The sequence below is a fragment of the Oncorhynchus masou genome, chromosome 30, assembly GCF_036934945.1.
Source record: "Oncorhynchus masou masou isolate Uvic2021 chromosome 30, UVic_Omas_1.1, whole genome shotgun sequence".
NCBI classification, from domain to species: Eukaryota; Metazoa; Chordata; class Actinopteri; order Salmoniformes; family Salmonidae; genus Oncorhynchus; species Oncorhynchus masou.
The window spans coordinates 742790-760000 of record NC_088241.1 but is presented as its reverse complement, the minus strand read 5'-3'; the positions used below and the strand labels follow the sequence as shown (position 1 = coordinate 760000).

Here is a 17211-nt window from a genome sequence, read left to right as displayed (position 1 = left end):
CTGTCTACTTATATGTCTATGGTGTGAATGGGGAAACCTTTGGACTCTGTAGAGCGCTTAACACACAGTAGAATAACACATCTTTCCCCACTGAGCAGTCAGGAATACAGGGAGTCTTCAGAAGGGGATGTTTATGCTGCTGTATAAACCAGGCCTCTGTCTGTGTGTGTTTATGCTGCTGTATAAACCAGGATACTCTTCTCACGCACCATATTGGTTGAAAAATAGTTACCGGCAGTATAATAGGCCTGTAGTATTTTATGGTATCATTTATGTGTCTAGTAATAGTATTAGTTGGTGACCTGCTTGAATGTTCACACCTACATGTTTATGTTCTAAGTCTCACTGCTGTTGTTGTTTGTCTGTTCAGAAACCCCACATCAACAGCTACTCAGACCACGGCCACAAGCCTGATGTCATCAAAGGAAACATAGAGTTTAACAACATCCATTTCACCTACCCCTCACGACCCAACGTCAAAGTATGTGCTGCCTTGTTTACGTGTGTGTGTGTGTTGATGTCCAGTAGATGTTTGTAGATGTTAAACGGTGTGTTTCTGTGTGTCTCTTTGTAGGTGTTGAATGGAATGTCTCTGAGCGTGCGTAGTGGCCAGACCATAGCTCTGGTAGGCAGTAGTGGCTGTGGGAAAAGCACCACCGTTCAGCTGCTGCAGCGGTTCTATGATCCACAAGATGGATCAGTGAGTATCATGGAACACACACACACACACACACACACAGTATCTGTTCTGTAACTATGCCCTCTGTGTTCTGTAGGTGTGTGTAGATGGTCATGACGTGCGCTCCCTGAACGTGCGCTTCCTGAGAGAGATGATTGGCGTTGTCAGTCAGGAGCCCATCCTGTTTGCTACCACCATCGCTGAGAACATCCGCTACGGACGACCTGACGTCACACATCAGGAGATAGAACAGGCTGCTCGGGAGGCCAACGCCTACGACTTCATCATGACACTACCTGATGTACGTTACTGTGTCTGTCTGTGTATGTTACTCTGTCTGTCTGTCTGTGTGTGTGTCTGTCTGTCTGTCCGTGAGTGTGGTTTGTTTGTGTGTGTGTGTGTGTAGTAGAAGTAGTAGTAGTAGTAGTAGTAGTGGTAGTACTATAACTAATGCTAGATAATGATTGATTACAGTATATTGATAATATTGTTTCTGTTGAGCAGAAGTTTGAGACTCTAGTTGGAGACAGAGGAACCCAGATGAGTGGAGGACAGAAACAGAGGATCGCTATCGCACGCGCTCTCGTACGCAACCCCAAGATCCTCTTGTTGGATGAGGCTACCTCAGCCCTCGACGCCGAGAGTGAGACCATCGTACAGGCTGCTTTGGACAAGGTAGAGGACACGCAGACAGACAGACAGACAGACAGACAGACAGACAGACACACACACACCCTTTGCACCAGTTTATCAAGATCTACTAAACATAGCTTTGCCCCTCTCTTCCCTCCCCCCTCCTCCCTCCCTCCCCCTCCAGGTGAGACAGGGTCGTACTACCATCGTGGTGGCCCATCGTCTGTCTACTATCCGTAATGCTGATGTCATCGCAGGATTCCAGAAGGGAGAGATTGTAGAGCTGGGAACACACAGCCAACTGATGGAAAAAGAAGGAGTCTACCACACACTGGTCACCATGCAGGTAACACACACACCCTCTTCACACATATTGCATCTACGTCACCATTTAGGTAACAGCGTTATCAAAACAGTGTAACACACACGCCACATAACAAACAAATACACACATTTGACTCTATATTCTATTCTGTTGTGTTCTTCCAGACATTTAAGAGTCCTGAGGAGGGCGAGGAGGCTGTGGAGGAGCAGGTTCTGGAGGAGAAGAGTCCGTCAATGACGCCGTTCTCAGAGATCACCCTCATCAGGAGGAAATCTACCAAGGGATCGTCCTTCATCGGCTCAGAGAAAGGAGACAAGGACAAGACTGAAGTGGAAGAAGAGGTAAGGCTATGGAGCTAGAGATACTAACTGGAATGGATATTCCCATTTTAATCCAGGATCAGTGGTGGACACACTGTGGGACATAATTGGTGTACCATTTGGAATGTTTCTGATGATCTCTCTCTCTCTTCTCTCTCCTTCCTTTCTCTCTTCTCTCTCCTTCCTTTCTCTGTCTTCTCTCTCTCTCTTTCCTTCCTTTCTTTCTCTATCTTCTCTCTCTCTCCTTCCTCTCACTCTCTTTCTCTCTCTCTTCTCTCTCCTTCCTTTCTCTCTTCTTCCTCTCTCTCTGTCTTCTCTATCTCCCCAGGATGAGGAGATTCCTCCCGTGTCGTTTCTGAAGGTGTTGAAGCTGAACCTTCCCGAGTGGCCCTATATGGTGGTTGGTGTGATCTGTGCCACTATCAACGGGGGCATGCAGCCTCTCTTCGCTGTCATCTTCTCTAAAATCATTGCTGTATGTTAAATATCAGTTAATACCAGATATCATCATTCTATGTTTACTCATTTATTTCAGTTTATTCATCTTCTCATTACTGAAAGTTGAATTAGTCATATTCCATCAAATAGCATCATCTCAGATGATCATGTTTGTGTTGTTGTCATGTTTCAGGTGTTTGCAGAGCAAGACCAGGAACTAGTTAGACAACGCTCCTCGTTATACTCTATCATGTTCGCCCTCATTGGAGTCGTCTCCTTCATAACCATGTTCCTGCAGGTACGCACACACCTCACCTAATGAAAAATAATATGACGAATGAGCGACAGAATGTGGGAGGGGCTTAGGTTTGTATCTATCCTACAGCAGGTCAGTGGTCCCTAATGTATTTCTATTGATCGACAGTGTCTTGAAGTTTTACTTACTATGACTGTGATACGTGGTTGTCTTCTCTCCAGGGATTCTGTTTTGGGAAGGCCGGTGAGATTCTGACCATGAAGCTGAGACTGATGGCCTTTAAAGCCATGATGAGACAGGTAAGACAGTTTATTTAGGCTTATAGGGTGTTTAATAAAGGTAAGACTGTTTATTTAGGCCTATAGAGTGTTTAATAAAGGTGTTTATTTAGGCTTATAGGGTGTTTAATAAAGGTAAGACAGTTTATTTAGGCCTATAGAGTGTTTAATAAAGGTAAGACAGTTTATTTAGGCTTGTAGGGTGTTTAATAAAGGTAAGACAGTTTATTTAGGCCTATAGAGTGTTTAATAAAGGTAAGACAGTTTATTTAGGCTTATATAGGTTATAGGGCTTATGGAGTGTTCATAAAGGCTCATTAGGTTATAGAGACAATTTGAACATGTAACTCTCTTCATTCTCCTGTAGGAGTTGGGCTGGTATGACAGTCACAAGAACAGTGTTGGAGCTCTCACCACTAGACTGGCTACAGACGCAGCACAAGTACAGGGGGTAAGTAGTAAGTACACACATGAACACACAACACACACACACACACACTAACCCTCTCTCCCTCCCTCTCCAGGCCACAGGAGTGCGCTTGGCCACTCTGGCCCAGAACGTGGCTAACCTGGGCACCAGTCTGATCATCTCGTTTGTGTACGGATGGCAGCTGACTCTTCTCATCCTGTGTGTGGTACCGGTCATGGCTGTAGCTGGAGGCATACAGATGAAGATGCTCTCTGGTCACGCTGTCAAAGACAAGAAAGAGCTAGAACAGGCTGGCAAGGTACACAACCACTCACACACACAGTCTTATTCACTCTCTTCATAGCTCCCAAAATTTGCAACAGTGAATATCTATATGTTCTTCTCTCGAGTCTAACCAGTGTGTGTGTGTGTGTGTGTGTGTGTCAGATTGCCACAGAGGCCATAGAGAACATCCGTACGGTGGCATCTCTCACCAGAGAGCAGAAGTTTGAGACCCTGTACCAGGAGAACCTCATAGTGCCTTTCAAGTACGTGTGCTACAAAGTTTACAATTTCCATTATAAAAAGTCCTAGTCAATGCTGTGTTTTTAATGTGTCAACAGTGTCAGTCTTGTAAATGTACTATATTACTTTTGTTTATGTAATCACCCCTCTCTTTAATCTCTCTCTCTCTCTTCCTCTCTAGGAACTCACAGAAGAAGGCCCATGTGTATGGCATCACATTCTCCTTCTCTCAGGCCATGATCTACTTTGCCTATGCAGGCTGCTTCCGCTTCGGAGCCTGGCTCATAGAGGAAGGCATCATGACCTTTGAAAATGTCTTCCTGTGAGTACAGCAGCTACCTTTGATTGGGTTAATTCAGTCATGTGTCCATGTTCACAACTGTCCTTATAGCCTTTTCTTATGTGACTACAAGGCCATGTTGGAACAACTCAATTGCTTCCCTAATACGGGTTCTTGGTGGACACAGGAACAGTAGTGTGTCGGTTTGTGTATACATTGTACAATAATGCTCAGGTACAGTAGTGGAGGATGTGTGTGTACATTGTACAGCTCAGGTATAGTAGAACACACCTCGGCCCAGCTCATCTAGGCCTGACAGGAATGTCCAGTATTGCAGTGGTCAAAGGTGGTTGTGGTTAATCATTACCTAACTAGGAAGTGTGTTGGAGGTCAACGCTGATCTAGGGACTCATCACTGTAGCAACAATGGCCATATAGCCATGACATGTCTAACATGTGACCCATAAAAATGGATGTTATAGAGTAGATATCACGACTAAAGCCTTAGATAACATTTTATTTGAAAAGGTGTACATAAGGCTGTCATGACACTGTCATAACAGCAACATAACGTCTGTCATAAACAGATGTTACTATTGTCATTAAAGCGGCAATATGTAACTTTTTTGCCGACCCAACCAGATCTGTCATTCTCATTGAAAGCAAGTCTAAGAAGCGTATGTTCTATTTTCTCTATTTCTAAAGTTGAGTTTTTGCGTCTTTTACTTTCGTTTTTTTTTTACACCAGCTTCAAACACCTGAAAATACCATATTTTGGGTTATTGAAAATATATTTCACAGCGGTTTAGATCGTACAATGATTCTCTTCTGCTTGTTTTGTCACATAAACTAAAATTAGACAAACTATTAGAATTTTAGCAACCAGGAAATGGCAGAGCAATTTCCTACATATTGCACTTTTAAGTGTCATGCGGTTGTATTGTCACTTTCAATGTGAAGTTCAAATTTCTCTGGCATTACTTGATACAATAGAATCCGAGCTTGATACACTGTTTTAGCATTTGTGATGCAAAACCAATGCTAATTCTTTTGTGCTTCATGTCCAAATCATAGCATCTTAAATTGATTGTGTAACTCGATATTGATTGTGTAAAGCGGTATTTATCGCTTTTCATTACAGTGTCATCTCAAAGCTCTACATGGGCAAATAATTTGAATCAAGGCAGGAAATAGCAAAAGTAGGCTAGGTGCTGAAATACTATTCAGATTAGGACTATGAGAAATAGTCTGTAGAAATGTGTTTTAAAGGCTCCAATTGATGTAGCGGCTCTCAGATGGTCAGGGAGAGCATTCCATAGGTGAGGGGCAACAGAGCAGAAGGCTCTGTCCCCCATAGTACAGAGACGTGCCCTGGGGACTTGCAGTGGTGAGGGGCAACGGAGCAGAAGGCTCGGCCCCCCATAGTACAGAGACGTGCCCTGGGGACTTGAAGTGGTGAGGGGCAACGGAGCAGAAGGCTCGGCCCCCCATAGTACAGAGACGTGCCCTGGGGACTTGCAGTGGTGAGGGGCAACGGAGCAGAAGACTCGGTCCCCCATAGTACAGAGACGTGCCCTGGGGACTTGAAGTGGTGAGGGGCAACGGAGCAGAAGGCTCGGTCCCCCATAGTACAGAGACGTGCCCTGGGGACTTGAAGTGGTGAGGGGCAACGGAGCAGAAGGCTCGGCCCCCCATAGTACAGAGACGTGCCCTGGGGACTTGCAGTGGTGAGGGGCAACGGAGCAGAAGGCTCGGTCCCCCATAGTACAGAGACGTGCCCTGGGGACTTGCAGTGGTGAGGGGCAACGGAGCAGAAGGCTCGGTCCCCCATAGTACAGAGATGTGCCCTGGGGACTTGAAGTGGTGAGGGGCAACGGAGCAGAAGGCTCGGCCCCCCATAGTACAGAGACGTGCCCTGGACTATCCCTTTAACCTCTAGCGTCGAGCATATATATATATATATATATATATATATATATATATATATATATATATTGGCTCACCAGCTTAGCCTTTTGTTAACAACACTGTCATCTCAGATTTTCAAAATATGCTTTTCAACCATAGCTACACAAGCATTTGTGTAAGAGTATTGATAGCTAGCATAGCATTAAGCATAGCATTCAGCAGGCAACATTTTCACAAAAACAAGAAAAGCATTCAAATAAAATCATTTACTTTTGAAGAACTTCTGATGTTTTCAATGAGGAGACTCTCAGTTAGATAGCAAATGTTCAGTTTTTCCAAAAAGATTATTTGTGTAGGAGAAATCGATCCGTTTTGTTCATCACGTTTGGCTAAGAAATTGAAGAAGTTAAGATACATGTTAGACAGAGATAAAACTGCTCTCTCTGTCTCTCTCTCTCCAGGGTGATCACTGCAGTGTGAACTATCTCTTTAAGATACATTATATATACACTGCTCAAAAAAATAAAGGGAAGACTTAAACAACACAATGTAACTCCAAGTCAATCACACTTCGGTGAAATCAAACTGCCCACGTAGGAAGCAACACTGATTGACAATACATTTCACATGCTGTTGTGCAAATGGAATAGACAACAGGTGGAAATTATAGGCAATTAGCAAGACACCCCCAATAAAGGAGTGGTTCTGCAGGTGGTGACCACAGACCACTTCTCAGTTCCTATGCTTCCTGGCTGATGTTTTGGTCACTTTTGAATGCTGGCGGTGCTTTCACTCTAGTGGTAGCATGAGATGGAGTCTACAACTCACACAAGTGGCTCAGGCTCAGCTCATCCAGGATGGCACATCAATGCGAGCTGTGGCAAGAAGGTTTGCTGTGTCCGTAGTGTCCAGAGCATGGAGGCGCTACCATGAGACAGGCCAGTACATCAGGAGACGTGGAGGAGGCCGTAGGAGGGCAACAACCCAGCAGCAGGACCGCTACCTCCGCCTTTGTACAAGGAGGAGCAGAAGGAGCACTGCCAGAGCCCTGCAAAATGACCTCCAACAGGCCACAAATGTGCATGTGTCTGCTCAAACGGTCAGAAACAGACTCCATGAGGCCCTGGGTTCCTCCTAATGCAAGACAATGCTAGACCTCATGTGGCTGGAGTGTGTCAGCAGTTCCTGCAAGAGGAAGGCATTGATGCTATGGACTGGCCCGCCCATTCCCCAGACCTGAATCCAGTTGAGCACATCTGGGACATCATGTCTCGCTCCATCCACCGACGCCACGTTGCACCACAGACTGTCCAGGAGTTGGCGGATGCTTTAGTCCAGGTCTGGGAGATCCCTCAGGAGACCATCCACCACCTCATCAGGAGCATGCTCAGGCATTGTAGGGAGGTCATACAGGCACATGGAGCCCACACACACTACTGAGCCTCATTTTGACTTGTTTTAAGGACATTACATCAAAGTTGGATTAGCCTGTAGTGTGGTTTTCCACTTTAATTTTGAGTGTGACTCCAAATCCAGACCTCCATGGGTTGATAAGTTTGATTTCCATTGATCATTTTTGTGTGATTTTGTTGTCAACACATTCAACTATGTAAAGAAAAAGTATTTAATAACAATATTTCATTCATTCAGATCTAGGATGTGTTATTTTAGTGTTCCCTTAATTTTTTGGAGCAGTGTACAAAAGTATGTGGACACCCCTTCAAATGAGTGGATTTGGCTATTTTAGCCACACCCGTTGCTGACAGGTTTATAAAAATCGAGCACAAACCATGCAATCTCAATAGAAAAACATTGGCTGTAGAACGGCCTTACTGAAAAGCTCAGTGACTTTCAACATGGCACCGTCATAGGAGGCCATATTTCCAACAAGTCAGTTCGTCAAATTTCTGCCCTGCTCGAGCTGCCCCAGTCAACTGTAAGTGCTGTTATTGTAAAGTGGAAACGTTTAGGAGCAACAACGGCTCTGCTGCAAAGTGGTAGGCCACACAAGCTCACAGAATAGAACCGCCGAGTGGAACCCCAAAATCGTTTGTCCTCGGTTACAACCCTCACTACCGAGTTCCAAACTGCCTCTGGAAGCCAGGTCAGCACAATAACTGTTCGTCGGAAGCTTCATGAAATGGGTTTCCATAGCTGAGCAGCCGCACACAACCCTAAGATCACCATGCACAATGCCAAGCGTCGGCTGGAGTGGTGTAAAGCTCGCCACCATTGGACTCTGGAGCAGTGGAAAATCGTTCTCTGGAGTGATGAATCACACTTCACCATCTGGCAGTCCGGGTTTGGCAGATGCCAGGAGAATGCTACCTGCCCCAATGCATAGTGCCAACTGTAAGGTTTGGTGGAGGAGGAATAATGGCCTGGAGCTGTTTTTCATGGTTCGGGCTAGGCCCCTTCGTTCCAGTGAAGGGAAATCTTCATGCTACAGCATACAATGACATTCTAGAAGATTCTGTTCTTCCAACTTTGTGGCAATAGTTGGTGGAAGGCCCTTCCCTGTTTCAGCATGACAATGCCCCCGTGCACAAATTGAGGTCCATACAGAAATGGTTGGTCGAGAACAGTGTGGAGGAACTTGACTGACCTGCACAGAGCCCTGACCTCAACCCCATCGAACACTTATGGGATGAATTGGAACGCCATTGGGTCATGTGATGGTTACAAGCTAAAAAAAAAACGTATTTGGCACTATATAGAACCATTTGTTTTTAGTGTATAACCTGTTCCCTGTCTCGCTCTCTCTCCAGGGTGATCTCTGCAGCATGAACTGTCCCTTTAAGATACATGTTAGATAGTAACCTGTTCTCTGTCTCGCTCTCTCTCCAGGGTGATCTCTGCAGTATGAACTATCCCTTTAAGATACATGTTAGATAGATCGTAACCTGTTCTCTGTCTCTCTCTCTCTCCAGGGTGATCTCTGCAGTATGAACTATCCCTTTAAGATACATGTTAGATAGATCGTAACCTGTTCTCTCTGTCTCTCTCTCTAAAGGGTGATCTCTGCAGTGCTGTACGGAGCCATGGCAGTAGGAGAGGCCAACTCCTTCACGCCTAACTATGCCAAAGCCAAGATATCAGCATCTCACCTTATGTTCCTTATCAACAGAGAACCTGCCATAGACAACTGCTCACAGGAGGGAGAAACACCGGTACACACACACACACACACACACACACACACACACACACACACACACACACACACACACACACACACACACACACACACACACACACACACACACACACCACATCACACCCAGTGGCTATCACAGTGGAGAGTTGTGGAGTGATTGTATAGTATTTGCCAGGAGATTATTTCATGAAAGGATGTTCTTCTGCCTCCCTCTCTTCCCTCCAGGACCACTTTGATGGTAACGTGCGTTTCCAGGGAGTGAGGTTCAACTACCCGTCCCGTCCAGACCTTGCTGTCCTGCAGGGACTGGAGCTGAAGGTGCAGAAGGGCCAGACTCTAGCCCTGGTGGGCAGCAGTGGCTGTGGGAAGAGTACGACCATACAATTACTGGAGAGGTTCTACGACCCACTACAGGGCACAGTGGTGAGTACACACAAACACACACATTATGTTCTTCTATCCTCGTGGGGACCTCAAATTAATTTCCATTCAAAACCCTATTTTCCCTAACTCCTAATCCTTACCATAATCTGAACCCAAACCCAAACCTAACTCCTAACACTAATTGTAACCCTAAACCTAACCCCTAAACTTAAAATAGCCTTTGTCCTGATGGGGATGTGGGAAATGTCCCATGAGGGAGGATTTTTGTTTTACTATCCTTATGGGGACTTTTGGGCATTTTAGGTCCCCACAAGGATTAAAGACCCAACCTACACACACACACAAACGTTTTCACACACATGTATACACACATTGATTATTAAAGCTACAGTGCCTTGCGAAAGTATTCGGCCCCCTTGAACTTTGCAACCTTTTGCCACATTTCAGGCTTAAAACATTAAGATATAAAACTGTATTTTTTGTGAAGAATCAACAACAAGTGGGACACAATCATGAAGTGGAACGACATTTATTGGATATTTTAACAAATCAAAAACTGAAAAATTGGGCGTGCAAAATTATTCAGCCCCTTTACTTTCAGTGCAGCAAACTCTCTCCAGAAGTTCAGTGAGGATCTCTGAATGATCCAATGTTGACCTAAATGACTAATGATGATAAATACAATCCACTTGTGTGTAATCAAGTCTCTGTATAAATGCATCTGCACTGTGATAGTCTCAGAGGTCCGTTAAAAGCGCAGAGAGCATCATGAAGAACAAGGAACACACCAGGCAGGTCCGAGATACTGTTGTGAAGAAGTTTAAAGCCGGATTTGGATACAAAAAGATTTCCCAAGCTTTAAACATCCCAAGGAGCACTGTGCAAGCGATAATATTGAAATGGAAGGAGTATCAGACCACTGCAAATCTACCAAGACCTGGCTGTCCCTCTAAACTTTCAGCTCATACAAGGAGAAGACTGATCAGAGATGCAGCCAAGAGGCCCATGATCACTCTGGATGAACTGCAGAGATCTACAGCTGAGATGGGAGACTCTGTCCATAGGACAACAATCAGTCGTATATTGCACAAATCTGGCCTTTATGGAAGAGTGGCAAGAAGAAAGCCATTTCTTAAAGATATCCATAATAAGTGTTGTTTAAAGTTTGCCACAAGCCACCTGGGAGACACACCAAACATGTGGAAGAAGGTGCTCTGATCAGATGAAATCGAAATTGAACTTTTTGGCAACAATGCAAAACGTTATGTTTGGCGTAAAAGCAACACAGCTCATCACCCTGAACATACCATTCCCACTGTCAAACATGGTGGTGGCAGCATCATGGTTTGGGCCTGCTTTTCTTCAGCAGGGACAGGGAAGATGGTTAAAATTGATGGGAAGATGGATGGAGCCAAATACAGGACCATTCTGGAAGAAAACCTGATGGAGTCTGCAAAAGACCTGAGACTGGGACGGAGATTTGTCTTCCAACAAGACAATGATCCAAAAGATAAAGCAAAATCTACAATGGAATGGTTCAAAAATAAACATATCCAGGTGTTAGAATGGCCAAGTCAAAGTCCAGACCTGAATCCAGTCGAGAATCTGTGGAAAGAACTGAAAACTGCTGTTCACAAATGCTCTCCATCTAACCTCACTGAGTTCGAGCTGTTTTGCAAGGAGGAATGGGAAAAAATTTCAGTCTCTCGATGTGCAAAACTGATAGAGACATACCCCAAGCAACTTACAGCTGTAATCGCAGCAAAAGGTGGCGCTACAAAGTATTAACTTAAGGGGGCTGAATAATTTTGCACGCCTGATTTTTCAGTTTTTGATTTGTTAAAAAAGTTTGAAATATCCAATAAATGTCGTTCCACTTCATGATTGTGTCCCACTTGTTGTTGATTCTTCACAAAAAAATACAGTTTTATATCTTTATGTTTGAAGCCTGAAATGTGGCAAAAGGTCGCAAAGTTCAAGGGGGCCGAATACTTTCGCAAGGCACTGTATATGTACTGTATGTTTAATGACCACTGTCACCAGTCAGACAGTGAGATATTTGCTGGAATTCTTATATGCAAAAATACATGAAAACATAGAGCCCTCATGTGTCTCCATGTGTGACAGTGTAGATATTCTCCTACTGAAACACGGTTCTCTAATTACTGATTGACAGGCCAGGATGTTGACACTGTTGCTTCATAACGCTCTACTATACTGTCGCTACTGTACTGAGACCTTGTGGGTTATGATCCTGCTCAAAGTGCAGTTGTGTGTTCATGTGGAGGTTATTGCCCTGCTAAGGCCACTGATAAAATGACAAACACTAGAGGATTATCCAACTTTGATGTTAACTCTTCCTCCTGCTCTTCTTCCTCAGATGTTGGACAACAGTGATGCTAAGAAGCTGAATATCCATTGGCTGAGGGCCCAGATGGGCATCGTATCCCAGGAGCCCGTGCTGTTTGACTGTAGTCTGGCAGAGAACATTGCCTACGGAGACAACACACGCAAAGTTACCATGGAGGAGATCCAGAGTGCTGCTAAAGCTGCCAACATACACAGCTTCATAGACGACCTGCCTCAGGTACACACTAACACTACTACTATCACCAAAACTACTATTACCACCAATACTACTACTGTCACCACTAATACTACTACTGTCACCAATACTACTACTACTACCACCAATACGACTACTGTCACCACTACTACTATTACCACCAATACTACTACTGTCACCAATACTACAACTACTACCACCAATACTACTACTGTCACCACTAATACTACTACTGTCACCACCAATACTACTACTGTCACCAATACTACTACCACCAATACTACTACTGTCACCAATACTACAACTACTACCACCAATACTACTACTGTCACCACCAATACTACTACTGTCACCACCAATACTACTACTGTCACCAATACTACTACTACTACCACCAATACTACTACTGTCACCACTACTACGACTACTGTCACCAATACTAATACTACTATTACTACTACGACTGTCACCAATACTAATACTACTATTACTACTGTCACCAATACTAATACTACTATTACTACTGTCACCAATACTACTACTACTGTCACCACTACTACTATTGCTACTACTGTCACCAATACTACTACCACTACTGTCACCAATACCACAACTACTATTACTACTACTGTCACCAATACTACTGTACTACTACTGTCACTAATACTACTACTGTCACTAATACTACTACTACTACTACTTCTACTACTACTGTAAGCATCTTCTGCTTTTGTAAGTTTGGTTTCTTGAGATCTCTACATCAGCACCAATACCTTAATAGTGGCTGCATGGTCAGATAACTACAGACAAACTGATAGTGGTATCAGCTTCTCTCAGATGCCGTGCCAGAGATAACACTGCAGGTCATTACTGGAGGATTGTCGTCTTAGTGCTGTTCCCTGTGTAAGGGTGAACTGTCTTTCACTCTGAGGGCTTACCACCTGTAGGACTGAAAGAAGTTATGAGCTGGTTTCACACACAGATTAAGCCTAGTCCCAGACTAAAAATAGATTTTAAATGGCCTACGTGTGTTAGTCCCGGACTAGTTTCAGGCTGGGATTTGATGCAAGGCGCATTATAGAGCACTACACAGCCAACAATACGCCTTTCAAATACATTTCCCCAGATGTTCACGGAGATCGCGTTCATGGGAAACGCTGCGCATGTCAGCTCAATCGTCAATAAAATCCCGGCCTTAATCTGTGTCCGTAAAACCAGCCCTAGGAGTTATGTCATGTGTGAGATGACGAGGATAACCTCTTTCTTTCCCTCCATCTCCCTGAGTAGAAGTATGACACCCAAGCTGGTGACAAGGGGACCCAGTTGTCAGGAGGGCAGAAGCAGCGTATAGCCATTGCAAGAGCCATCCTCCGCAACCCCAAAGTCCTGCTGCTGGATGAGGCCACCTCCGCACTGGACACAGAGAGCGAGAGGGTGTGTGTGTGTTTGTGTTCTGTTAAACTATATATATATATATATATACAGTTGAAGTCGGAAGTTTACATACACCTTATCCAAATACATTTAAACTCAGTTTTTCACAATTCCTGACATTTAATCCTAGTAAAAAGTCCCTGTCTTAGGTCAGTTAGGATCACCACTTCATTTTAAGAATGTGAAATGTCAGAATAATAGTGGAGAGAAAGATTTATTTCAGCTTTTATTTCTTTCATCACATTCCCAGTGGGTCAGAAGTTTACATACACTCAATTAGTATTTGGTAGCATTGCCTTTAAATTGTTTATCTTGGGTTAAACGTTTCGGGTAGCCTTCCACAAGCTTCCCACAATAAGTTGGGTGACTTTTTGCCCATTCCTCCTGACAGAGCTGGTGTAACTGAGTCAGGTTTGTAGGCCTCCTTGCCTACACACTTTATCAGTTCTGCCCACAAATGTTCTATAGGATTGGGGTCAGGGCTTTGTGATGACCACTCCAATACCCTGACTTTGTTGTCCTTAAGCCATTTTGCCACTACTTTGGAAGTATGCTTGAGGTCATTGTCCATCTGGAAGACCCATTTGCGACCAAGCTTTAATTTCCTGACTGAAGTCTTGAGATGTTGCTTCAATATATGCACATCATTTTCCTCCCTCATGATGCCATCTATTTTGTGAAGTGCACCAGTCCCTTCTGCACCAAAGAACCCCCACAACATGATGCTGCCACCCCCGTGCTTCACGGTTGGGATGGTGTTCTTCGGCTTGCACCCCTTTTCCTCTAAACATAACGATGGTCATGATGGCTAAACAGTTCTATTTTTGTTTTATCAGACCAGAGGACATTTCACCAAAAAGTACGATTTTTGTCCCCATGTGCAGTTGCAAACGGTAGTCTGGCTTTTTTATGACGGTTTTGAAGCAGTGGCTTCTTCCTTGCTGTGCGGCCTTTCAGGTTATGTCGATATAAGACTCGTTTTACTGTGGATATAGATACTTTTGTACCGGTTTCCTCCAGCATCTTCACAAGGTCCTTTGCTGTTGTTCTGGGATTGATTTGCACTTTTCGCACCAAAGTACATTCATCTCTAAGAGACAGAACGCGTCTCCTTCCTGAGTGGTATGACGGCTGCATGGTCCCATGGTGTTTATACTTCTGTACTATTGTTTGTTTAGATGAACGTGGTACCTTCAGGAGTTTTGAAATTGCTCCCAAGGATGAACCAGACTTGTGGAACTGTACAATTTTTTTTCTGAGGTCTTGGCTGATTTCTTTTGATGTCAAGCCAAGATGCACAGAGTTTGAAGGTAGGTCTTGAAATACATCCACAGGTACACCTCCAATAGACTCAAATTATGTCAATTAGCCTATCAGAAGCTTCTGAAGCCATGACATAATTTTCTGGAAGTTTCCAAGCTGTTTAAAGGCACAGTCAACTAATTGTATATAAACTTCTGACCAACTGGAATTGTGATGCAGTGAAATAATCCATATGTAAAACAAAATGTTGGAAAAATGACTTGTGTCATGCAAAGTAGATGTTCTAACAGACTTGCCAAAACTATAGTTTGTTATCAAGAAATGTGTGGAGTTGTTGAAAAACGAGCTAATGACTCCAACCTAAGTGTATGTAAACTTCTGACTTCAACTGTGTGTGCGCACACACACATAGAAGTGCATTCTATGCCATCAAAAGGAACACAAAATTCAACATACCAATTAGGATCAGGCTAAAAATACTTGTATCAGTTATAGAACCCATTGCTCTTTATGGTTGTGAGGTATTGGGTTTGTTCACCAGCCAATAACTCACAAAATGGGATAAACACCAAATTGAGACTCTGCATGCAAAATTCGGCTAATATTTCCTCAGTGTACAACGTAAAACTGTGCTGATTTCTTTTCATTTTCCCATGATGTCACGCAAAGGGGCACTGAGTTTGAAGGTAGGCCTTGAAATACATCCACAGGTACAACTCCAATTGACTCAAATTATGTCAATTAGCCTATCAGAAGCTTCTAAAACCATGACGGAATTTTCCGGAATTTTCCAAGCTGTTTAAAGGCACAGTCAACTTAGTGTATGTAAACTTCTGACCCACTGGAATTGTGATACAGTGAATTATAAGTGAAATAATCTGCCTGTAAGCAATTGTTGGAAAAAATTACTTGTGTCATGCACAAAGTAGATGTCCTAACCGACTTGCTAAAACTATAGTTTGTTAACAAGATATTTGTGGAGTGGTTGAAAAACGAGTTTTAATGACTCCAACCTAAGTGTATGTAAACTTCCGACTTCAACTGTATACCTCTATGTGGATTCATGATACAGACGTTTTAACTGCTGTATGTATTTGTCTCTGTTCTCCCTCCCTCCCCAGGTGGTGCAGGAGGCCCTGGATGTGGCTCGACAGGGCAGGACGTGTATCGTGGTGGCCCACCGCCTTTCCACCATTCAGAACGCTGACCTGATCGCTGTCTTCCAGAAGGGAGTGGTGGTGGAGCAGGGCACTCATCAACAACTACTGTCCCAGAGAGGAGTATACTACTCATTGGTCACCACACAGCTGGGCCATGGCAGAAACTGAGGGAGGAGAGGAGGATGGGGGGAGAGAGAGGCTGAGGGTGCAGGGGGTTGCTGGGAGGGGCTGAGTGTGCAGGGAGGGGTTGAGGTTGCAGGGGGTCGTTGGGAGGGGCTGAGTGTGCACGGAGGGGTTGAGGGTGCAGGGGGTTGCTGGGAGGGGCTGAGTGTGCAGGGAGGGGTTGAGGGTGCAGGAGGTTGCTGGGAGGGGCTGAGTGTGCAGGGAGGGGTTGAGGGTGCAGGGGGGGGTTGAGGGTGTAGGGAGGGGTTGAGGGTGCAGGGGGTTGCTGGGAGGGGATGAGTGTGTAGGGAGGGGTTGAGGGTGTAGGGAGGGGTTGAGGGTGCAGGGGGTTGCTGGGAGGGGTTGAGGGTACAGGGGAGTATTTTGTATATAAAAGGAAGAGGTGGTGGTGCTGTATTTCAGTTATTTATTCAAAAAGTATCACATCTGTACCATAGAGTGCCTGTGTGCCAAATGAATACATGGAACACACACATATACACACACGTCTGCGCATTACTGTAAACTGCACAGAACTAAGCCAATGAGACGCTGAAGCAGTGTGTATCCTCAACATTCAGATTATTACATTGATTTGTTCAATTGTTTTGGGCTTAAAGTAAAACTCCACCCAAAAACTAAATTTTGGTATTTATTTCATTAGTCCAGGTGATGTAACTTTCAATATACAGAAATCCTCCCCATATGGGTGGCAGGGTAGCCTAGTGGTTAGAGCGTTGGACTAGTAACCGAAAGGTTGCTGGATCAAATCCCCGAGCAGACAAGGTAAAAATCTGTCATTCTGCCCCTGAACAAGGCAGTTAACCCACTGTTCCTAGGCCGTGACTGTCAAGGATTTGTTCTTAACTGACTTGCCTAGATAAATAAAATTTTGCATCACATCATACGAAGCAAAATGCATCATACAGGGATGATTTCTGTATTTTGAAAGTTACATATCTTGAAAACTTGAGTGCTGTCAAGAAAAACATTTGGGACCATGTCATCAATGGACTAATGAAACAAATACCAAA

At 44.2% G+C, this 17211-nt stretch overlaps 1 protein-coding gene across 2 annotated transcripts in view; it reads left to right on the top strand.

Annotated features, from left to right (window-relative positions):
• The window catches only part of abcb4 (ATP-binding cassette, sub-family B (MDR/TAP), member 4), a 29674-nt gene extending 13450 nt beyond the window's left edge, over positions 1-16224 (top strand). For both annotated transcript variants that reach the window (XM_064947427.1, XM_064947425.1), the window contains exons 11-28: positions 371-481; positions 575-700; positions 777-980; positions 1184-1354; positions 1497-1658; positions 1802-1978; positions 2286-2432; positions 2589-2693; positions 2873-2950; positions 3297-3380; positions 3454-3657; positions 3786-3886; positions 4045-4185; positions 9065-9221; positions 9434-9631; positions 11973-12179; positions 13446-13592; positions 15977-16224. In XM_064947427.1, coding sequence (XP_064803499.1) covers positions 371-481; positions 575-700; positions 777-980; positions 1184-1354; positions 1497-1658; positions 1802-1978; positions 2286-2432; positions 2589-2693; positions 2873-2950; positions 3297-3380; positions 3454-3657; positions 3786-3886; positions 4045-4185; positions 9065-9221; positions 9434-9631; positions 11973-12179; positions 13446-13592; positions 15977-16183 — 2727 coding nt within the window. In that variant the 3' untranslated portion in view covers positions 16184-16224. The remainder of the gene's footprint in view (positions 1-370; positions 482-574; positions 701-776; positions 981-1183; positions 1355-1496; positions 1659-1801; positions 1979-2285; positions 2433-2588; positions 2694-2872; positions 2951-3296; positions 3381-3453; positions 3658-3785; positions 3887-4044; positions 4186-9064; positions 9222-9433; positions 9632-11972; positions 12180-13445; positions 13593-15976) is intronic.
• Positions 16225-17211: the final 987 nt, after the last annotated feature.